The 25,508-nt window shown below is 35.4% G+C and overlaps 1 protein-coding gene across 4 annotated transcripts in view; it reads left to right on the forward strand.

Moving 5' to 3' along the window:
* Positions 1–25,508, forward strand: part of LOC131542155 (voltage-dependent T-type calcium channel subunit alpha-1I-like) — a 145,712-nt gene that overhangs the window by 98,923 nt on the left and 21,281 nt on the right. For all 4 annotated transcript variants that reach the window (XM_058778542.1, XM_058778540.1, XM_058778541.1 and 1 more), the window contains 11 exons: positions 294–486; positions 1,608–1,759; positions 3,511–3,620; positions 3,696–3,829; positions 6,139–6,209; positions 7,513–7,591; positions 8,155–8,276; positions 10,400–10,801; positions 17,968–18,114; positions 19,736–19,870; positions 23,674–23,803. In XM_058778542.1, the coding sequence (XP_058634525.1) occupies positions 294–486; positions 1,608–1,759; positions 3,511–3,620; positions 3,696–3,829; positions 6,139–6,209; positions 7,513–7,591; positions 8,155–8,276; positions 10,400–10,801; positions 17,968–18,114; positions 19,736–19,870; positions 23,674–23,803 (1,675 nt within the window). The remainder of the gene's footprint in view (positions 1–293; positions 487–1,607; positions 1,760–3,510; positions 3,621–3,695; positions 3,830–6,138; positions 6,210–7,512; positions 7,592–8,154; positions 8,277–10,399; positions 10,802–17,967; positions 18,115–19,735; positions 19,871–23,673; positions 23,804–25,508) is intronic.

The following is a 25,508-nucleotide window of genomic DNA, read 5'->3' on the forward strand; positions in this document are numbered from 1 at the left end:
GTTGTGCTGCGCAACATTTTTGTGGAAACCGTGATACATTTGATTTTTCAGGATTCACAGATTCAAAAGAACAGCATTTATTTGAAATGGAAATCTTTTGTTACATTATAAATGTCTTTTGATCTTTGACATTATACATTATAAATGTCTTTTGTCTTTGAGTTTAATGTGTCCTTGATGAATAAAACTATTACCTTCTTACAAAAACCAAACTCTTCTTTATATTTAACACTTCAGCTGTGTGTAGAGCAGTATTTCTCAGCGTTGAGTGTTTTAACTCTGTATGTGTTCAGCCCGTCATCAATAACAACCCCTGGATGCTGCTGTACTTCATCTCCTTCCTGCTGATCGTCAGCTTCTTCGTCTTGAACATGTTTGTCGGTGTAGTGGTGGAGAACTTCCACAAGTGCCGGCAGCATCAGGAGGTGGAGGAGGCGCGGCGGAGGGAGGAGAAGCGGCTGAAGCGCCTGGAGAAGAGGAGGCGCAGTAAGTGCTTTCTGAAGGAGTCTGAACGTCTCATTAGTTTCTCATCGCTTCTCCATCGTCCCACTGCTCTCTTCCTATTCATTTGTCTTCATCTCTTTGGCTCTCGTCTGTTATTATTATTCATCTTCCCGTGTCGTCTGCTGCTCTCACTCGTTTATCTCTCGTGTTCCTTGTAAGGATCCACCCGTCAGCCCAAAAAGCGGAACGCAGCGGTCTGGTCGAAGGTTTAATGCGTGTTCGGTTTTTTACTTGCGCTTCTAAATTGATCAGGACTTCCCATAGTTTCAATTATCCGTTCACTGGCGAGGTTTTGTGTAGATCTCACGGACACAAACTCGCCCGTCTGATGTTAGTCAGAGGATGTAGGTAGACTAATACCTAATTGTCTGCCGCCAACTGCTTGCTTATGACAAAAAGTGTAGTGATTTATTATTAGTCAGGTAAAAACGTGTCATGCCAATTGCATAGTTAAACAATAAGAAGCCAATTCAAAAATAAGAAAATTCATAACATCAGTTGTTCAAAGATGAATCTAAGAGTAAAATGTTTACCTGACTTCAGGAAGATACATAGTATGGAGCATAAGAAATACACTTCACGCTACGGGCTGATCTGGCTACAGAATCGCGATGACTGATTTGCAACTTTCCCTTAAATACTACCAGAACAAAAGCAAAGAAACCTTTAAATCAGTTGTAAAAACATAAAAGATCTTTTGGTGTTTTTGGGTCTCGTGCTGGATGAAGATGGATAAACATTCCCGCAGACCCCTAAAGGAGGACCCCCCCCCCCCTCAGCAGAACACAACTCTACAAAAGTTTTCAGTCTTTCTCATAATATAAATGACTACTGTGAAATTGAGACCAATTTACCAATCGCACAGATACTTTAAAATGATATCAAACATGAAAGGGTTATGATTATGAATTCTGAAGATACAGTAAATGCATGATATAAGTATAGCAACATTGTTTCCTCTTTCTCCTTCCATCCATCATCTCACCCTCATTTACATCCATCCATCACTCTGTCAGTGAAATATCAGCGTGTGTTCCTGTCAAAGCATCGACAGTGCAGGTGGTGATGATGTTAATAATAATAAAGGCTGTGTTTGTGTTCAGAGGCGCAGCGGCTGCCGTATTACTCCTCGTATGGTCGCGTTCGGCTGATGATTCACTCGTTCTGCACCAGTCATTATCTGGACCTCTTCATCACCCTCATCATCTGCATCAATGTGGTCACCATGAGCCTGGAGCACTACAACCAACCACAGGTGAGCGGCACCATCAGCCAATCAGCTGTTTGCACACTCGCTGTGTTTGATTGGTCTGGATTCAATGTTATGTTAGTGTCATTGTAGATACTATTATAGATTTTATTCATATTTTGAATGAGTTTTTATCTTATATACTAATATATATATATATATATATATATATATATATATATATATATTAGTGCTGTCAAACGATAAATCACATTCAAAAGTTTTTGTTTACAGAATATATGTGTGTTCTGTGTATATTTATTATGTATATATAAATACACACACACATACATGTGCATATTTAAGAAGAATATGTTATGTATATATATATATATATATATATATATATATATATATATATATATATATATATATATATATATATATATATATATATATATATATATATATATATATATATACACACACATTACATTTTCATTTTGTCATTTATTTTATTTTATTTTAAATATGTCCATATATTTTTATTAATTTTACGAAATTTTAAATTAATATAATTTATTTTATTTTATTTTATTAATTTTTCATTTTTATGATTTTAGTATCAAGTTAAGAAAATTAGCATAGTTAAGTGTGTTAATGATTTCCTCATTATTCATTCTTAAATATCTGCAGATGCATTCACAATTAGCATAATTTTTATTCATATTTTGAATCAGTTTTAATTTTATGTTTTTGTTTACATTTTTAGATATTTTGTTGTGTTTTTATCATTTTTAATAGGTTTTTTTTTTTTTTTTTTTTTTTTAAACATGTTTATATACAGGGGTGCACATAAGTTTTTCAGCCTGGTTCTCATATGAGAACCTGGATATTTGGTTTGGTCCTCACACGGGCCATAAAATATAACTATAAAAAATTATTAATAATAGTGATAATGATATTACTGCACTTTATTTTATATATATATATATATATATATATATATATATATATATATATATATATATATATATATAATAACTAACTAAAAAATAATAAACTAAATAATCAAGTGTGATAATACTATTTTATTTTAAAATAAAAAGGCAGTATTACATACAAATGCAATTATTTTATAGTAAACTTTTTTTAAATTTTTTTATTATTATTATCATTATTTTTATTTTCATCATTTTCAAACGTAAAATCAGCGAGCTTTTATTTTGGCGGGTTGCCGGCAAGTAAGTATTATGCGCTTCCGGGTTTAGCGCTGCTGATGGAATTGCGTCAGTGAATGAAACGTCACAGACAGTTTTGCTTTGAAAACGGCAGCGGGTAGCCTAGATTATGCTTTCAGTTTGAATAGAAATCTTAGTAGCCTACAGTTTGTCGATCTAAATTGGTAATTGTGCGTTAACAGCTGTCAACCATGTCCGTACGCAAATGCGCTGTCAGAACTTATTTATGCAGCGCATTTTTAATTTTGGTCGCGTGCGGACCTGCGGACCACTTATGTGCACACCTGTTTATATAACTAATTTCAGTTTTAGTTATTGTAGTGCATTAATTTAAATTCAATTAAAATGAGAAATGTTGCCTTATATATATATATATATATATATATATATATATATATATATATATATATATATATATATATATATTTAATGTTTTAAGTTGCAGCATTACTCCTGCTTGTGTTTGTCAGAGTCCAGCCGCTCTGAGGAGCATCTTCTGTAATCAGAGTGAACAGAAATCCATCTGTTAATGACAGTAAATCTGGAGTTGAGTTTCTTCTCTCTGGTTTCTCTCAGTCGTTGGAGACGGCGCTGAAATACTGCAACTACTTCTTCAGCTCCACGTTTGTGGTGGAGGCCATGCTGAAGCTCATCGCGTTCGGCGTCAGACGCTTCTTTAAGGACAGGTGAGCACGCGTCTGAAATAACACAAGCCCTGTTTCCAGAAGATCTCGGCTGTGATGAGCTTTCTGTCTCTTTAGATGGAATCAGCTGGATCTGGCCATCGTTCTGCTGTCTGTGATGGGAATCACTCTGGAGGAGATTGAAATAAGCGCTTCGCTTCCCATCAATCCCACCATCATCCGCATCATGAGGGTCCTGCGCATCGCCCGCGGTGAGTGTTTATACAGCGCCGTGGGAACTCAGAGATAAAAACGTGAAAAATTCATTTTAAAATCACTTATGCAATTTAAAATTCATTCGATGGAAAACCTCAGGAGCTTCTATGTATTAAATGCAATTTGGACCTAGAAGGACAATAATTGACTGAGGAGGTTAGTATTGTTTAGTTAGTGTTTCATCTGGATCATGTACTTTTCATGCACTTTTAATAATTTATAACGTGAGACCACCTTTTTTGTCTGATGGACAGAAAAGGACTACCAATTCAAATATTTTGAAAATATAACAATATCAGTAATTCTAAAAATAAAATATATTAAAATTTACACTGTAGAAAGAGATTTTTTCATATTAAATAAAATAAAAATTGTTGGATTGCATTTTGCAAGAAAATACTATTCCATTCTTTGTACTTAAAAAAAAAATAAATTCCCATTTAATTCAATATGGTACTTGACATTTCTTTCTAATTATTTGTGAACTTTATGGTGACACTTGAAGCTTTTATGTATAATGTATTATAAAAGGTAAATTTTTTTAAAATGTATGTTGTAATGTATTGCATCTTTCATAAATAATTGTATCCTATATTACTGCTAGTTTTCTTTAAAAACAAACAAAAACCCCACTAGTGTCAGGTTTCTCAGGCGCTGGAAGCGAGGAGACATGGGAATCACTTCAACAAAACAGATTTATTTGTGACCCTGGATCACAAAACCAGTCATAGGGGTCAATTTTTCAGAAATTGAGATTTATACATCATCTGGAAGTTGAATAAATAAGCTGTCCATCGATGTATGGTTTGTTAGGATCGGACAATATTTGAAAATCTGGAATCTGAGGGTGCAAAGAAATCTAAATATTGAGAAAATTGCCTTTAAAGTTGTTCAAATTAATTCTTAGCAATGCATATTACTAATCAAAAACGTCATTTTGATATATTTACAGTAGTAAATGTACAAAATATCTTCATGGAATATGATCTTTACTTAATATCCTAATGATTTTTGGCATAAAAGAAAAATCTATAATTTTGACCCATACAGTGTATTTTTGGCTATTGCTACAAATATAGCTGTGCTGCTTATGACTGCTTTTGTGCTCCAGGGACACATTTATCCAATCACTGGGAACACAGAGAGCACCAGATACACAGAACACATGGAATGACGATTAAGACCCAACAAGGAAACATAGAAAGGACTACACATTATATACTAAACTTAACGAGGGACAGACAGGTGCGGAGAATCAACTAATAATGAGACAACGAGGACAGAAACAGGAACGACCAAAAAAGGGCATATGAGGGAGAAACTGGGTCACGGGGAGCAAAACACAAAGACAGTCCAATCCTGACAACTAGCTTTTCTAATCTTTTGAATTCTATCTTTTTGTTTTCTTTTTGTTTATTATACAATTAACAAAAGCAAAAAAGGCCTCTAACACCAGCTTTCTCTGTTCTTCTTGCATTCTATCTGTTTTGTTTTTATTTATTATATAATAAAAATAAATAAATAAAAAAAACGTGTACTGCATTAAGCTAACTGAGACTTGTGATAGCACTTGCATTGTTGCTCTTTTGTTGGTTTTGATTGCTTCTATTGTCCTCATTTGTAAGTCACTTTGGATAAAAGCGTCTGCTAAATGTAAATGTATCCAAAGCTAAAATGCATTATAATTGCAGATTTCTTATAGTTCGTTGTGTGTTTTAATGCATTATATTTAATGCATATATGTAACAATAAATAGATACATTGTATAATATAATATAACTGTGGTTACAATTATTCATGAAATCATTCAGTGCATAGCAAGGAGCATTACAGGGTGTTATTAATGCATTAAAATACTTTTGAAAACATTATATATTAAGGCTTTAAGTAGTGTTTCTAAATTTATTAGAAACATCTGAGTGAAAATCCTACACCATTTTTTTCATTGTAGAAATGGATTTAATGAATAAAAAGTCTGTATGAAGGGCATAAGCTGAATTAAATGATCCAATGGCGTCGGTGAGGTAATGCACTGTGATCTGACTGATGTATTCCAGCGCTGGAGTCTGTTTTGGAGGATTTTAGCATTTTTAATCACTACTGAGATGAAAAGTGAAATCATTTTGAAAGCAAAACATAAAGCAACAGAAGTGTGTGAGCAGTAGTGAAGCCGGAAACAGTCAATCTCAGTCCTGCGTCTCATGGATGTTTCTGTGTGATCTTCATTTAGAGAGACTCGGATTGAACTTCTCTGAGATGTTTCCATCTCTCTGACATTCAGTGTGTTTCTGTCTCAATTTCACAGTTCTGAAGTTGTTGAAGATGGCCACAGGAATGAGAGCGCTGCTTGATACCGTGGTGCAGGCGTTACCGCAGGTACACACACACACACACACACATTATGGCTCATATAGTCTGATATAGTGAGAATATAGAGGAAAAAACAGCTCAGTTTTATTCAGAAATATTAATTTTGCTGCAGATGCTGATATTTCTATGATATAATTCTGATGCTTGTAATGTAAATCAATGAGATCTTTATAACAGTAGAGCAGATACTGACATAAAATGCTATAAATATCAGTCGTCGCTCTATATCTCCAATAATATGATTTAGTAAGCTGAGATTGAAATGATCCAAACATATAATGCAATGCTGATTGAGAGATGAAGAAATAAACGCTCCTCAGAAGATGTGAGATGAAGATCATTCCTCCGCTGAGGAACAGTGAAAGTAAAGCTTCTGGAAACAAACGCTCCTCAAAAGATCCTGAAGATCAGATTTGAGACGCACTGATTTTTCTAAAAAATGATTGATGGAGAATCAAGTAAAGCTGAGCTGCTTCAGTCTAGAAATATGACTGCAGTTATGAGGTTTAGTTGATAAAAATCAGTCAAGATTTAACAGCAGAAAGACACGCTTCTACAATTACACTAAAAGAGCTTTTAATGGATAAAAAACCTCTAAACTATCGATCAGACGACAGAAGACATGCAGCAGATCGCGTGTGAAACGGGTTTAACAGCAAAGCTGATCATTTACAGCCTTAGAAATATGCATATCATAGATGACTGTGTCTCAGCAGACGGATCTGATTTCAGCATCTACACGATGACGTTCAGTCCTAAAGTCGCAGAGAAGCGTCTGGCGTGTGAATGAAGCGTTAGACGTGCTCTCATCACGTCGTTTCAAGAGTCATTGAGTGTTCAACACGGCTGACTCATTTCACACTCACAAACACATTAAACAGATGGCGTCGATCTACAAACCTCCTTTCACTGGATTTACTGCGCCGACGATCACACTTCAGTCCTGTAAATGTGTCAATAGTAACTTAATTCATGTGATTTCAAATCTATATTTATAGAAAACCACTGTGTGTGTTTGAGTAAAGCGTATGTGAGGAGTAATGTGAGTAAGTGTTTGTTTTCTCGAGCTCTCGCCGGGCTCAGATGGGCTTCCGGCACGTCTAATGGAAATGAATTAACCTTGAATATGAGCAATAAAGCAGCTGTGAGCGCATGATCACGCAGCCTGACCAGCACAAACCTCATTCTGGGAATTAAATGACTTTCTTTCTGAGTGTTGACGGCTGCTTTAGTGCCTCAGATGAGCTGAGCGCCCCACGACGGATACACAAACACTGCTGATGTGTGTGTGTGTGTGTGTTTTGTTCAGGTGGGGAATCTGGGTTTGCTCTTTGTTCTGCTGTTCTTCATCTACGCCGCGCTCGGAGTCGAGCTGTTTGGAGAACTGGGTAAGAGAAAACTATTTCTTTTCAGTCCTAAAGCACCTAATGCTTCATTTAATTTTAAGGATGAAAGTATTAATTTATAATCATTAATTCATCATTTTAATCATTAATTAAATTGATCAAAAGTGACAGTAAAGACATTAATAATGTTACAGAAGATTTCTATTTCAAATAAATGCTTTGAACTTTCTGTTCATCTGTGAATCCTGAAAAATAAAATGTATCACAGTTTCCACAGAAATATTGTGCAGCACAACTGTTTTCAACATTGATAATAATCAGAGATGTTTGTTGAGCAGCAAATCAGCATATTGAATGATTTCTGAAGATCATGTGACGCTGAAGACTGGAGTAATGATGCTGAAAATACAGCTGCGCATCACAGAAATAAATGACAATTTAACAGATATTCACATAGAAAACAGTTATATTAAATTGCAATAATATTTCACAGTGTTTTTATCAAATAATTGCAGCCTTGGTGAGCATTATGCATAAATATGGAGAAATGAAAATAAAATGTGATTAGTTCATGAGATAATTGTGGCTGTTTCTCTGTGTTTCAGTGTGTAATGTTGAATACCCGTGTGAAGGCATGAGTCGTCACGCCACTTTTGAAAACTTCGGCATGGCGTTCCTCACTCTCTTCCAGGTGTCTACAGGAGATAACTGGAACGGCATCATGAAGGTAGAGCTCACGCTGCTGTCATTGAGCCTTTATATGAACACAAACCACAAACTAAAGACCGTAAATCAGCTGCATTCAGTCACAGTCCCTGAACGCAGAGTGTTGTTTTCCTTAATGTTTCTTGATTTTCTTTTCAATAATAGGTGAGTAATTGATTTGTTGTGCTGCTTGATAACCAGTTGTAAATATTGAATTGATTAATAATTTGGGTGAATAGGGTGAATTTAATTTAACTTAACAGATATCATAATCAGTGGCGGCTCTTCAGGGGAGGCGCAGCTTACTCAAAATTTTGAGGTGGAAAAAATGGAAGTATAGCTTACAATTTAATGTTAATAAAATCTCAAGTTATTAATTTCATGTCTTCAGAATGTGTATTTCTTGTAATTTCACCATTGCAAACCATAATATGTATATGTCAAGTAATATTTCCACATGAACATCTATTGAGAAAGAGAGGAGGGGAAGCACAATCCATAGCTGGAGACTTTGGCCTTCATTGATTAAAAATGAGCCAATCACCATTGATTATTTGACTTTGTCAGCAGAGTGGCTCTATTTCTCATTTGTTTAAATATAGAAGGAAAAAAAAAGCCACGAAGAAGACTATGCTCCTTTGTGTTATCAACCAATCACCATGGAGAGATATTGAATATTTAATCACCAACAAATTTTCAAAGCTGCAGCTAAAAATAAAAAAATGAAAGAAGGCCCATGCCTAATCTGGTCTGACCTTAATTGATGATGGATAAGCCTTAATTTATTTATTGATTTATTTAATAGGGACCATGCATATTCATGAACATTGTTGTATAAAAAAAATACACCATGTAAATATGCCAGAATAAGTAACAATAACTACTTTTCATCAGCAGTCCCTAATTGATCATAGACACATTTGCTGCAAAAAAAGGACAGAAGGATGCATTTTTTTCTTCAAACAATAGGCGAGTGAAATTTTAAATATATTGTTTTATTGTATACATACACTACCAGTCAAAAAGTTTCTGACTGGTAGAGTAATGATGCTGAAAATGTAGCTTTGATCACAGGAATTAATTACATTTAAAAAAATATTCAAATAGAAAAAAGTTATTTTAAATAGTTACAATATTTGTCAATATTACTGCTTTTGCTGTATTTTGGATCAAATAAATGCAGGCTTGGTGAGCAGAAGAGAATTCTTTAAACATAAAAACATCTTACTGTTCAAAAACTTTTGACTGGTAGTGTATAATGTAGTCTTTTATTGAGCAGCAAAAAAAAAAAAAGTAGGGAGTAGGGATCGCTAAAGTTTAGTGTGCCTCCTCTATTTTAATATCCACAAGCCGCCAGTGATCATACTTTAAATGATTTTGTCTTTTTATCACTCCATAAATCATGTTAAATATATATCAGGTGTATGATATATGAACAAAACCCTCCTTAAAACCCTTCTGAATATGGACAGGGAATAAAATTTAAGTTTAATAGATATGAATAAAACTTTCAAGTTTAAAGGAATAAAAATGGTGTAATTAAGTCCTGCTGAAGTGGAGAAAAAACTCACAGGCTTCCAGTATGAATTAAAACTGAAATCTACAGACGGAAATAAACGAGGTGCAGTAAAACAAACACTCAAATGTGTATTTCGGAGGTTTTCTTTCCATTAGTCTGAAAGAAAAATAGACCAAAATCTCATGAAAAACTGTGCCAGATGTGACGCTCTTTTCAGTGCGACCAGCGGCTGTGATGCATGAGAGATAATTAGCTGATTTCATGGTTTGTATTTTAAGGCAAGGTGAATAGAGCAAAAATATTTAGCTTTAAAATTTTGTATTACAAGTTTTCAAAAATGTTAGGTTTAAATATGCAAATGAGGCATTGTTTAATTAAATATGCGCTAATTTGCATAAACGTCTAATACAAAAATCGGAACGCTGTCAGTTTCAAAATTCTTGTTTAATTTTTTTTTTTGAGATATTGGAGTCAAATGTTTCCACTAGTCTTAAAAAACACTTTATGACAAACCAAAAAGCCCAAAATCTCAAACTTGACAGGTGCATGAAAACACAGTGTCTCCCCTTAATGATCATTTTGAAATGATCAGAACTGGACAATCATTAGTGTTTGTGTGCTCACAGGACACGCTGCGCGAGTGTCCGCCGGGAGACAGCTACTCGTGTAACTCCAGCCTGCAGATCATCTCGCCCATGTACTTCGTCAGCTTCGTTCTGACGGCTCAGTTCGTCCTGATTAACGTGGTGGTGGCCGTGCTGATGAAGCACCTGGATGACTCCAATAAAGAGGCGCAGGAGGACGCGGAGATGGACGCGGAGATCGAGATGGAGCTGGCGCAGGGCAGCCTGTGCTGTCTGGGCCGTCTGGACCGGCCGACAGGTGCCGATGGGGGCGAGAAGCCGGCAGGAGGCTGCGGGAACAGACAGGCGGCGATGGCTGCGGTTCACTCTAACACCAACACCAGCCAGAGCGGATTCACACCACGCAGAAGCACACAGAACCAGAGACTCTACTCACCGGCACAGGTGCGGCTCGCATTCACTGACACACACTGAACGATGCTTCAGTCATAATGCTACTGCAGATACAGACCGACACAGGCATTTACTGGAAAGAAACAAACAAAACATTTGACAAGTCAGATCTTTGAGGTTTAAACAAATCAAAGTTTGAAAAACCCCAGCCTGCCTTAGAATGCAATGGCAGTCATGATGTCATCATATTTGCATACTAAATTGTGATTGGTTTATAGTGTTGTTGTAATACTTACTATAACGTTAACTGTGATGATTACTGTAACCAATAACGGTGTTAATAACTATTACACTATAATAATAACTCTAATATAACTAGAATGGCAATAATAAATATAATGAAAACTGCTGTATAATAACCGATACTGTAACCGATAACTATTATGATAACATAACAGTAACTTTAATAATGATAACTTTAACTGTAACAATAACTTTAATGTTTCCTTTAATTATAATAACTATAACAATAACTATAATTATAACATTAGCTATAACTATAATGTAAGTATAATAGTAACTATAACCGATAACTAAAATAACAACAATAACAATAACTTTACAATGTTAACTATACATCTAATGATAAACTATAACTAATAACTATAATTATAAAATTAACTTTGATAATTATAACCATAACAATATAACTATAACTACAGTGGTAACTAATATATATATACATACATACAGTCATGGCTAAAAATACCCTTCATAAATACGATCAAAAAAGGCTGTGAAAATTAATCTGCATTGTTAATCCTTTTGATATTTTATTTAAAAAATTCACAAAAAAACTAACCTTTCATTGGATAATGATAATTTAAAATGGGGGGGAAATATCATTATGAAATAAATGTTTTTCTCTAATACACATTGGCAACAATTAACGGCACCCTTTTATTCAATACATTTTGAAACCTCCATTTGCCAGTTTAACAGCTCTAAATGTTCTCCTATAATGCCTGATGAGGTTAGAGAACACCTGACAAGAGATCAGAGACCATTCCTTCATCCAGAATCACTCCAGACCCTTTAGATTCCCAGATCCATGTTGGTGTCAGGGATTCAGCCACACCGCCCATCATGTTAACCAGGTCACTCTCACCTGCCTACTAATCACTTCCACCTGTCTCTGCCAATCAAACTCCCTTTATCTCTGCTTTCACCCTGTGTGCCACTGGCTACGTTTACATGCACACTTTTTGGTTCAGTCGGACTGAATTAATTCTGATTGATGAATCTGAATGTAGTGTTTACATGAACGCTAAATAAAGTGATCGGGTTGATGTGTGCGTTTATATGTCAAGCTTCAAATCGTATTTTTTTCAGTTTTTTCTGACATACGCACACGCACATGACACTACACAAATATGGGGTTTCTCACTGTTTGCACATAATAACCACTCTCCTACACTGTTTCTTTATTTGTTTTTAACAGCGGAATGAATATTTATCCACTTCTGGATAAATATACATATAAACCGCAGTGCCGTGCTGCTCATATTTATCACGCAGAAAAATGCCCCCCCCTGAGCATAAAATGGGTTGCCTGTGGTTGAGAATCCAAAACAAGGACTGGTGGGAGGTTGTCCTGCTCCACTTCACAGATGCCCAGTGAAAGGAGTTTTATAATACAACACTTTATTCAAAAGGAAGAACCGCTCGTTCCGCGCCTCATACGTCATTACACTATTTCTGCATTATTGCACATGCACAGTCCTTTCAGTTTCGGTTTTCAATCCGATCGAGTGTTTACATGCATGCTCAATCGGATTAGAAAAGGAATAAACCACCCCCTTCAATCCGATCGAAATTTCATTCCGATCGAGCTCAATCGGATCGATTAAGGTGTTTACTTTTTCAATCCGATTGAGCCGTCAATCCGATTACAAACGGATTATTTGGTTGCATGTAAACGTAGCCATTGTCTGGTCTTGTAGCTTCATTGCTGACTTATCCGACTCCCTGTATGTTTGCTTACTGGCAAGCTCCTACTAGGATTACCCCTCCATGCTCCAGAGCTCCGTCATTCCCTGTGGCGCATCTGGAAGATGGAACAGGATGTTACTTCGATCATCTAAGCCTCTCAGTCTTACCTGCAAACCGTTTGTTTCCCATGTGGATTGCTGACCTGAATTCTCCTGACTCCTTCGTCAATAAACCTGTTGTTTCATCACACATCCTTGTGTCTCCTGAGTATTTGCTGACAGTTGGTGCTTCTTCTCTTCAGTTCATCCACTCATCTTCTATAGGGTTCAGGTCAGAGGACTGGAATGGCCAGCAGAAGCTTGGTTTTGTGCTCAGTGACCCATTTTTGTGTTTTTGAGGTTTGTGTTTGGATTATTATACGGTTGGAAGATCCAAACATGGCCCATTATAAGATTTCAAACAGTCACTTGTTGATTTTTTTATCTGTTGGTATTTGATAGAATCCATGATGCCATATGTCTAAACAAGATGTCCAGGACCTCCAGCAGAAATATAGGCCCACAACATCAAAAATACAGCAGTGTATTTCATTGTCATAGCCACAGCCATATCACCCTGCAGCCCAAGACCGGTTGCCCATGGAAGCTAAGCAGGGCTGAGCCTGGTCAGTACCTGGATGGGAGACCTCCTGGGAAAACTAGGTTGCTGTTGGAAGAGGTGTTAGTGAGGTCAGCAGGGGGTGCTCACTCTGCAGTCTGTGTGGGTCCTAACGCCCCAGTATAATGACGGGGACACTATACTGTAAAAAAGCACCGTCTTTCGGATGAGACGTTAAACCGAGGTCTTGACTCTCTGTGGTCATTAAAAATCTACTAGTGGTGGTTGAGGAGAGACCCCCCACATGATTGTAAAGCGCTTTGGGTGTATTGCAATGCACAATAAAGCACTATATAAATGCCTCATTCATTCATTCATTGTACACATGGGGTACGTTTTATCCCTGTGTTCACGAAGACCATCTTGAGTGTTTGCTGCTAAAAAGCTAATTTTTTAGTTTCATCTGACCATACTGTAGAAGCCGCTCCCATTTGAAGTTCCAGTCGTGTCCGATAACTGATTATGCTGGAGTTTGTTTTTGGATGAGCTAGGAGATTTTATTTATTTTATTTTTTTCTTGAAACCCTCCCAAACAACATGTGTTGATGTAGGTGCTGTTTGAAAATTATTATTATTATAATTGTTTTTGCAATTGGCCAGCTGTGGTCCTTGGAGAGTCTTTAGCCACTCAAACTCTCCTCCTCACCGTGCATTAGGACGATATAGACACACGTCCTCTTCCAGGCAGTTTCCTAACGTTTTATGTTGATTGGAAATGTTTAATTATTGCCCTGATGGTGGAAATGGGGAATTTTCACTGCTCTAGCTCTTTTCTTAAAGCCACTTCACTAATTTGTGAAGCTCAATTATCTTTTGCTGCACATCAGAAATATATTCTTTGGTTTTTCTCATTGTGATGGATGATTAAGGGAATTTGGTCTTTTGTTTTCCCTCTTATTTATATTTCTGTGAAACAGGAAGCCAAGGCTGGATAATTTCATGTTCATAATCACCCTGGAGTGCTCAAAATTGTGAATATGAATGGGAATATACTTCAGAGATATTTTACTCATAAGAATTTCTAGGGGTGCCAATAATTGTGTCCAAGATCAAAAAGATTAACAATGCAGATTAATTTTCACAGCCGCCTTTGATCATATTTACCAAGGGTGCCGATGTTTTTGGCCATGACTGTGTATGTGTGTGTGTTTTGTTTTTCTTTTCTTTTTATATATATATATATATATAACCGATAGCTAATGATAACTTTAACTATAATATTAGCTATGATGATAACTATAATATTAGCTGTGATGACAACTATGATAACTATAAGTATAAAAATAACTATAAGTAATAACTATAATAACAATATTTGTAACTATTGTTAGCTCTAATAGCAGCTATATGTATAATGATAACTTTATCAATAATGGTAACGATAAGTCTAATGATAAACTATAACCAATAAAGACAACAATAAAGATAGTCCGGAGACTCCATCATCGCCATGGAAACAAAGACGCCAAGATGAGCTCCTCTTCTTATGAAATTGATTTCATTATGATTTCTATTAGCATTATAAACGGTGCAAAATACTTATTTGTTGATTCAGCTTGTTGGCCTTTGTAAAATACGGGACAAATCGTGTCCCATGTTGATTTGATATGGGACGCATCATTTTACTTTTAAATACAGGACGATTCCGTATTTTAAGGGACGGGTGGCAACCCTAGCTGCTGCACAAACACTGAGATTCACTGCAGCAGACGAACTTCTGCAGTGACAGGGCTTCATTTGTCAAGTGTGATTCACGTATGTACTTGTGTGTTTGAGTAGAGCAGGTGTATTTGTGAACAGAGATGATAATATTCCCCTATAATCTGACTGTAAAGGTTTTGTTTTAGAAGTGGGACAGCAGCCATGAATCTCTCACGAATCATTACACTGAGTGATTGTAAATTTCCTCCCTGACATCTGATGGCCCACAGTGATTGTGTACGTGAGTGTGTGTGTGTGTGTGTGTGTGTGTGTGTGTGTGTGTGTGTGTGTGTGTTAATAGAGACACATTGTGAGTCATCAGAGGAAATGAAGTTGCAGCTGAAACACAAAACAATCTGTCCACATGTGATGAGCAGTGAATCACACACTGATGTCTCGTTCACACTGACAGTGATTTATTGCTGCTCGCGGTGGGTGTTCGCTCTGCCGTTATCGCTGGACTTTATACAGTCTTAATGCTGTCAAACACAGGGTTCCCGTGGGTCCTTAAAAAGTCTTAAATTTACTTGTACCAACTCCTAACCCTAAACATACCCGTTGGTAACCCTCTTGAAATGTTTAACCTAATTTATTTCAATATATTCTATATATGTTCTGGTTTTAAATTCAGTTTTCTTGGAAAGAAAGACTTGTGTCTGTGCAAGACTTCAGTTCAGTAGCCGCAGCACTTCATGTCTGTTGTGAGACCCACTTAAAGTGCAGTAAACGGTAACACAATTGTGGTACAAGTTAGTGTGATTATTAGCACTTTAAAAAAAGTAAAATAATTTGAATACAAATACTAATTTACAACATCCTGCAGCACAATTAACTGTTTTGCACAGCTAGGCTAAATGGAGATTGCTGACACCCCCTCGAACACTCAAGTTCACACTAGCTCTTACATTAAAAATAAGATGGAAAGATAAAAAAAATTAAGTATAAGTATAATTAGTTTCCATGGATCTAGTCTTTGCATCTGTTTGTTTGATATTTGAATCAGGTCTGCTCTTTTGGAATAGAATTGGCTAGATGGCGCTGTCCCAAAAAACTAGGGTCCTCGAAATGCGGTCCTAGAACTGAAGCCTCTGGTATTGCAGAAACATTGGGTTGTTTTTGTTCAGACCAATGCGAAAATCGACCCATGTTTTTACCCTGCAAACACGCAGAGCTGTAAATGTGAACTGGTGGATCGATAAGAAGATAATTCATTACGAAAATCTAAACAGTAAAATGTGTTTGTACTTTTATTTAATTAATATAGTGAATTTTTTAATAATAATTGTTTAAATTAATATAATAATTAATACGTTTGACTCATCCATTTTCTTAAAAATAGTTTAAAGGCTGAAATGTGAAGTGTATCATTTTATAAAACTTTATTTAAAAAATTTGATTTTACTTTATTTTATAAAACTTTCCTTTTTCGAAAACTTATCTGAACTGTAAATCATGCTTTTTACAGTAATTGCCCTACCCTGCTCATATGGTATTAATTTTATTTTTGCAGGTCTTAAAAAAGGTCTTAAAAAGTCTTAAATTTGAATCCTGCAGCAACCCTGTAAACAGTTAATCTCATTTGAACTTTCGAAGTAAACGTTTTTGTTTACATAATATATGTGTATACTGTGTATATTTTTATGTATATATAAATACACATATACATGTATATATTTAAGTAAAAAGTTTATATATTTATATAATATAAATTATATGAATATAAATACATTAATTCTGTCAAATGATTAATCGTGATTAATCACATCCAAAATAAAAGTTTTTGTTTACATAATATATGTATGTGTACTGTGTATATCTATTATGTGTATATATATATATATATATATATATATATATATATATATATATATATATACACATGCATGTATATATTTCAGAATTGTTTTTATATATATTAAATATATTTATTTATGATATAAATTATATGAAAATAAATATAGACATGTAAATGCATACAAATATTTTCAAAATATATATTGTATGTGTGTGTAATATATACATAATAAATTTACACAGAACACACATGTATTATGCAAACAATTTTTTTTATTTTGGAAGAGATTAATCGTTTGACAGCACTAGTTGAACAACATCCAGCATATGATAAAAATAAGATATTGCTCTAGTTTAACAAACTCCGTTTTCTTGCTGTTAAAAATTCTCAAGACTTCACAGAAACAAACACGCATGAATTAATGATTCCTTCACTCCTATTGAAAGCTGCTGCTTCATTTACATAAAGACTCTTGATGACATCACTGACCATTGCTGTCACTCACATCACTGGAAATCAGCGTCTCTCGTTAGTAATCAAACCAGTGATGCCTCTCCTCCAAACCAATTTAACAGTCTATATACACACACACACACTCCGTTATGTATATATATATGTGTGTGTTTGTGTGTATACATGTACGTGTGTGTGTGTGTATATATATATATATATATATATATATATGTATGTGTGTGTATTATATATATGTATATGTGTGTGTGTGTGTTTTATTTATTTATTAATTAAATGTTTTTTCCTCGTAATTTTGCTCATTTTTCACTTGTTTGATGTGACACACACACTGACTGATGGTGTGTGTCGATGGTCTCGGGTCATTCGTTGGGTCGCTGGACTGAGTTCATCCGTCTAACTGAATTCTGACTGATTGATCTGTCCACACGCTTGAGCGCTTCACAACACATCTGTGTGTGTGTGTGTTTGTCTTGTTTTCCAGTACAGATATCCAGACATCTCTAAAAATAGGAAAAAACTGCTTAAGAAAAAATTACTTTTTTATTATGCAGTGTATGTCCAGTGATCTAATCACTAAGTTTGTTTGTGTGTGTGACAGGAGAACCAGTGGCTGGAGAGTGTCTCTCTGCTGATGAAGGACTCGCTGGATGGAGAAATGCAGATGATTGATAATCTATCAGGATCTGTGTTCCACCATTACTGCTCTCCACCAATCAGACGAGACGGCAGGAGCCAATCAGGAGAGGTGAGGATACCTAACACTTCCTAAAAACTCAGAACGACTCCCTAAAGCAATAATTCCTGAACTGTTTTTTTATCAGCTGAAGCCCCTAGATGTTAAATGCCCCCCGACTGAGTCTGGTTTCTCCCAAGGTTTTTTTCTCCATTCTGTCTCAGAGGGAGTTTTGGTTCCTTGCCGCTGTCGCCTCTGGCTTGCTCAGTTGGGGACACTTAATTTCTAGCGATTATCATCGATTTGATTGCACAGATACTATTTAAACTAAACTGAGCTAGACAATGACATCTCTGAATTCAATAATGAAATGCCTTTAACTGAAAATTGAGTGTTTAATCTTATCATTATACATTACTGACACTCTATCCTCCAATTTGATACTGTTAAGTGCTTTGACACAATCTGTATTGTTAAAAGCGCTATATAAATAAAGGTGACTTGAGATTTTAACTTTTTAAAATTTCAACAATTTCAACAATTTAATAACATATTTGCATGTTTACAGTAAAATTGCTAAAGAGTAATTATTTTATTAGTATTATGTTTTATTTAAAATTATAAAAAATAGACAAATATATTGCAATTGTAAAGTACAGTAAAATGTACAGTAACATACATAAAATACACACATTTGCATGTTCACAAATCTCTGATGTTAATAATAATAATAACAATAATAATAATAATAATATTATTATTATTAGGGTAAAACTTTATCTTAAGGTGTCCTTGTTACACCTGACATGTACTTACTATTATAATAACAATAAATTATGCATAATTACATGCAAGTAGCCCTAAGCCAAACCCTAACCATATACAGTAGTAAGTACATGTATTTAATTAGTATTACTCAGTACTTAAATGTATAATTACAATGTAACAAGGCACCTTAAAATAGAATGTAACCATTATTATTAGTAGTAGTACTAGTAGTAAGTAGTAGTATGTTTTAATGCTAACTATACAAATAAATACAGAAATGTATTAGTTGTACAGTACAATTGTACTATAAAATAAAAAATAATATTTGATAATTATGAATTGCATTAGACTATTAGACTCCTTTGATTTGATAATCACACTAAGCTACATCAGAATTATCATGCAGACCTAATTATTTATTTTAATTTTGCATCTGATACAATTGTTTATTAGCTCATTTCAGCTCACAAACCCCCTGCAGTTCCCCTCGTTTGGGAAAACCTGCACTAATTAAATCATTCAGGAGTCGGAATCATTCAGAGGAATCAGAATCATTTCGTTCATATGATTCTAATCCGTCACGAAGCGACAGACAAATGATCATCAATGATCTCGTTTGCGGAGAATTGCATGAAACATCATCATGGCTGAATGTATCACATGTAGGACTAATTCTAAATGAAATGAACAACAGCGTCTTAATCATGAGGATGCAATGTTATCATTTATGTTCAAGATTTATGCATATTTAAGAACAATGATGAGGAAAGGAGCTGCATTTGAAATCCTGTCTGTGACGGACCATACTGAGTGTGTGTGTGTGTGTGTGTGTGTGTGTGCGCAGTAGGTCATGTGACTGAGCGTTTAGATCTCTGCATGCACCAGTGTTTGACAGCTTCCTGTGGTGATGGTGAGTGTTTTGTAGATCCGGCTGGCGGAGGTCGAGCAAACGTCTCTGATGTCGGAGCAGCTGTCAGATAAATCATCATCACCGGTGCTGCCTGATGACATCAGCCTGGACGAGCACAGCGACTACCAGCTGCAGGACAGGGACCGAAAGGTGTGTGTATATTTCAAATCTATGAGAGAAAATCAACCTGCCACAACAGTTAAAATCAGCCCAATTCAGTGCAAAAAAATGTGGAGTTGGCAACCTTGCATCCAACACGAGCTGCATCCAAAGTGATTTAAATTCTTAAATATTGATAGCAGCTCCCTGATGTGCGGAAATTACATACAATATTAGAATGTTGAAAAACAAAGCAGGCGGTAATGGTCACCCTAGATCAGGGATAGGCAGCGTCGGTCCTGGAGTGCCGATGTCCGGCAGAGTTTAGCTCCAACCCTGAAAAAAACCTCACCTGCCTGTAGCCCTAGTAATCCTGAAGACCTTTATTAGCTTGTTCAGATGTGTTTGATTAGGGTTGAAGCTAAACTCTGCAGGACAGCGGCACTCCAGGACCGACGTTGCCTATCCCTGCCCTAGATTAATCATTATCGACATGCTTAATTAACTGATAAGTGCATGGGTCTCTCGGGTGGATGTGTAAAGCTCCTTTGGGTTCGTCTCAGCAAGATCTTCTCACTCTGTCTGTGTCTCAGACTCGTGTGGAGAAGCTGGAGAACATGCTTGACTTGCACTGAACACTTGAAAGAAATAATTCACTTTAAGAAAATCATCTGTCATCCTGTACTCATCGTAGGCATAGCTTGACATTTGAACGTTTTGGGGCCAAGCCAAGAAAAATAGATTTGGTCAATCAGACTTTTAAACACGTTATCTTTTCTGTAGTAAACCTCCAAATTCACACTCTTGTGTACCATTCAAGTTATTTTACTTGCATAGATCAGCAGTAAGTGCATGAGGTTGTCATGATACAGTGCCCTCCACTAATATTGGCACCCTTGATAAATATGAGCAAAGGCGGCTGTGAAAATAAATCTGCATTGTTTATCCTTTTGATGTTTCACTCAAAGAATTCACAAAAGTCTAACCTATCATTGAAGTAAAACAATTGAAAGTGGGGAGAAAATCTCATGATGAAATAAATGTTTTTTTCTCCAATGAATGTTGGCCATAATTATTGGCACCCCTAGAAATTCTTATGAGTAAAATATCTCTGAAGTATATTCCCATTCATATTTACATGTTTTATCACACCAGGGTGACTAGAATCATGAAATCGTCCAACCATGACTTCTGTTCCACAGGATTATAAATATGAGGAACACAAAGGCCAAATTCCCCTAATCATCCATCACAAGGAGTAAAACCTAAGAATATAGTTCTGATTGTTGAGCTTCACAAAATAGAAAGTGGCTGTAACAAAAGAGCTAAAGCTTGAAAATCCCCATTTACACCATCAGGGTAATAATTAAGGTGTTTCAATTAACTAAAGATGTTAAAAATCTGCCTGGAAGATGACGTGTGTCTATATCGTCCTAATGCACGCTGAGGAGGAGAGTTTGAGTGGACAACGACTCTCAGAGGATCACAGCTGGACAATTGTAGAGATCTTGGGGTCAGAAACCTAAAAAAAAAAAAAAAAAAAAAAAATATATATATATATATATATATATATCAAACATCACCTACATCAGCACATGTTGTTCGGGAGGGTTTCAAGGAAAATTCTCCTCGCTCATCCAAAAACAAACTCCAGTATATTCAGTTGTCAGACACGACTGAAACTTCAAATGGCACTGGCTTCTATGGTCAGATGAAACTGAAAAAAGAGCTTTTTGGCAGCAAACCCACCAGAGTTTAGTACAAACAGGGATAAAAAAGTACCCCATGTCCACGGTTAAATATACTGCTGGATCTTTAATGTTGTGGGCCTGTTTTTCTGCCGGAGGTCCTGAACATCTTGTTCAGATGCACGGCATCATGGATTCTATCAAATACCAACAGATAAAAAAATCTAAACCTGGCTGCATTCCCTTCCACCTGGACAACAATCCAAAATAAACACAAAAATGGGTCACTGAGCACAAAATGAATCTTCTGCCATGGCTGTCCCTGTCCTCTGACCTGAACCCTACAGAAAATGAGTGAAGTGAACTGAAGAGAAGGATCTGGAGAGATTCTGTATGAAGGAATGGTCTCTGATCTCTTATCAGGTGTTCTCCTTCAGGCATTATACGAGAAAATGGAAAAGTACGCTGCAATAATTGTGGCCAACATGAACTAGAGAAAGCATTTATTTCACAATGAGATTTCCCCCCCCCCCCCACTTTCAATTGTTTTACTTCAATGATAGGTTGGAATTTTTTGAATGAAAGATAAAAAGGATAAACAATGCAGATTTATTTTCACAGCCGCCTTTGCTTATATTTACCAAGGGTGCCAATATTAGTGGAGGGCACTGTACATTGCATGCAAATTACTTTTAAGGGCTGCACTACGTCTATATTAAACGCTTTGGGAAATAATGCACTATAAACATGTTTGTCAACACAATCTCAAAGGCTTTTATTAAGCAAATCAAGGAGTGAATTAGTCGCCCACTGCTTTAAAACAGACGTCTGCTGGGCATAATTCAAGTTAAATGCACAATAGCAGGCACACAAACACATGTGTTGATTAAATCTTACTGAAAACAAATGATTAAGCAGTTTATATTGCATAAATTGTTTTGTTTTGTTTGTGTGTAAATTAAATAACATTTTGCTGTAATGTAGATGTAGAACACTTGTCATATGTCATTTAAGACTCCCCTACACATTTTGGCAAAGACCTGAGAGGAGTTTCTTTTTATATATTGTTTATAAATATGTAAGAATAAAAGCCTCTTAATTTTATTATGTGTGCTCGGGAAATGCAGTTTTTTGGGGGATTTGTTAATTTAATGTTACTTTATTTTTATTTTATTTTTTATTTTTTTTTGGTGAATGTACACTTCCATTCGAATGTTTTATATCACTAAGATTGTTCATGATTTTTTTTTTTTAATGGAGTCTCTTATGCTCAACAAGGCTGTATTTATTTGATCAAAAATCCAGAAAAACTGTTGTGCTGCTTAATATTTTTTTGGAACCTGTGAATAGTAGTGTATATTGTAACCCAAAAATTATATAATGTAAATAAACACTGTTCTTTTTAACTTTTTATTTATCAAAGAATCCTGAAAAAAAAGTATCACTGCCCCTGTCACTGTCACTTTAATTTTTTATTTTATTTATTTATTTATTTTTTTAAATAAAATAAAATTAAGCAGCACAACTGTTTTTAAAATTGATTATAACTTAGCACATTAGAATGATTTCTGAAGGATAATTTGTCACTGAAGACTGGAGTAATGATTATGAAAATTAAGCTTTGCTTCACAGGAATAAATTACATTTTGAAGTATATTGAAATAGAACACTGTTATTTTAAATTGCAATAATATTTCACAAAATTACAAGTTTTTTTTTTTTTTCTGTATTTTTGATCAAATAAATACAGCCTTGATGAGCATAAGAAACTTCTTTAAAAAAAAAAAACATAAAAAATCTAACAGATCCCAAACTTTTGAATAGCAGGGTATACCCTTGGTTTTTGCTTCTTGTTCTTAAATTTGGGAACAACTCGTTTCAGTGGAAAACAAAAGATATTTAGCAGTTATGTCCATGCTGCTTTTTGTCCATATGAAATATATGAGGATCGACTAAGAGTATCATCCTAACAGTCTGTGAGATTTCTGTGATATATTTCTGTACTTCATTATTATATGATGCTTTGTGTGTGGAACTGGAACTGGAACACGCGCTGAAAATCCTCTCCTCCACTGCAGCTCTCAGATCTGATTCAGTCGTAATATGCTGTAGGTACGGTGTGATATGAGTGATGAGACGCACATGAAGCGCTGTGTTTCTGTACAGGAGCACGGCAGCGCTGACCTGAGCACAGGCGAGCTCGTGTGCATGAGCGAGGCTTCCAGCCCAGGCCGAGACAGACGGGATGTGCGGCGTGAGACGGGTCATCGGCTCCGGTCTCCAGCTCACCGCGGAGGTCAGGCACCATCTGTGTGTTCTGCTCTCTGAAGGGCCGTTTACATAAGACTTGTTCTTACACTTACACCTAGAAATCATTTGTCTGTCTGGTTGTCTGAGAGACTGGATGACCTTAAAACATTTCAAATTTGAGCTATTAAAGCTTCTTCAAAATTTCTGGTTAGGCTTTCTCAAGCCAACATCAAAGTTTGTCTTGACAAACTTTTCTTCTAATATAAAGTTGCATCGTAAAACTCTGTGTTAATGGAAACCCACAACTAACATGTAGTTTCCCTAGTGAAAAACATACTAAAATGTATTTGAAATGCATTTATTTCTTGCTAAGTATACTACAAATACATTTACATTTTTATGTACTTAATAAAAATACCCTGCAATTGTACTTTTGGTATACTATACTGATATATTTAAAGTTTGCTAAATTGGAACAACTAATTTTGTACATAATGCACTTTAATTGTATGGAAGTAAACTCCAACTGAAAATATACTGAAGTATATTTGATTGTGTTAAAGTGGAACTATTGCAAGTAAACTTTGGGTACACTTTAAACATCTTGCATTTTAAAGACCGATATTATTCAAAGATCATACAATGCTCATCAATAGTGACATTTAAACACATGTTAGGCTTAATATTAAGAAATGTGCATTGTGCGCACGTAGTACTCCCGATAAAGTTTAATTATAATTTTTATATCAGTAAGTCTTGAGTGATATGTCATTAAATGTTAATAGATTTGAACAATACTTAGTATGAAATAAATGTGTTTTTAATTTATTACTTTTTTACTAGGGTTTACATCTAAATGAATGTTAAACTAAGGCCTTGTGCCCAGATTAAAATGTTTTTGTTTGAAAACACATCTTTTTCTGTCTGTTTTGGCCTTGCGTCCACACTGAGGTGGTGTTTTTGTCAAGGAAACCTGAGCTTTTTGAAAACGCTCTCCAAAGTTGAAAAATTTGGAAACGCCATTTTTGCATTGTAGTGTGGACTGTGAAAACAGGCTTTTAAATCGATGACACATGTTTAGTCATGTGATGCCTATTATATGGATATGCAGTATATCTATGTTTAGACCGGCAGTACCGCCGCTCCCTGTATGCAGAGTACGCAGTTTGCGTAGGGCACCAACTCCCAGGCGGGGCACCATCCCAGTTACTCAAAAACAAAACAAACAACAACAAAAAAACGTGACGCACCATTCCCACATTCGCACCCGCAACCGCTCGCACCTCATGTTTGCGGCTGAATGCAAATTATCATAATTGATGGACAACTTGTCGAAGAAAAAAAAGAGTTGAATACGAAGCCCATGCATCACTTTCAGAGAGGCTACATTTGTAAGCCTGTGAAACTTTTTTGGCTGTTGACGTAATGGATAATTTCACCACCACCAGCGCATCTAATATTCTCTCTGAGTTTATATGTTCCCTTACGAAAATTAGCCATGGTTTTAACATGAATAAAACCAAAAATCATGGTTCTTGTAGCCATAGTAACCGCAAATTAACCATGGTTTTGTTACTTCAAATAATAATTTACAAAGAAGTATTAAGATCTTTTATTAAGATTTTTTTTTTTGTGCTTATGAAAACAGACCTAAGCCAACAATAGCCTTTAATATGACTTAAAATGCTTTATATAAAACAATGAGGCAATAATGATTGTTTAATTAATAATTATGTTTTCATTGAATAACA

This window comes from Onychostoma macrolepis, chromosome 06 (genome assembly GCF_012432095.1).
Source record: "Onychostoma macrolepis isolate SWU-2019 chromosome 06, ASM1243209v1, whole genome shotgun sequence".
NCBI classification, from domain to species: domain Eukaryota; kingdom Metazoa; phylum Chordata; class Actinopteri; order Cypriniformes; family Cyprinidae; genus Onychostoma; species Onychostoma macrolepis.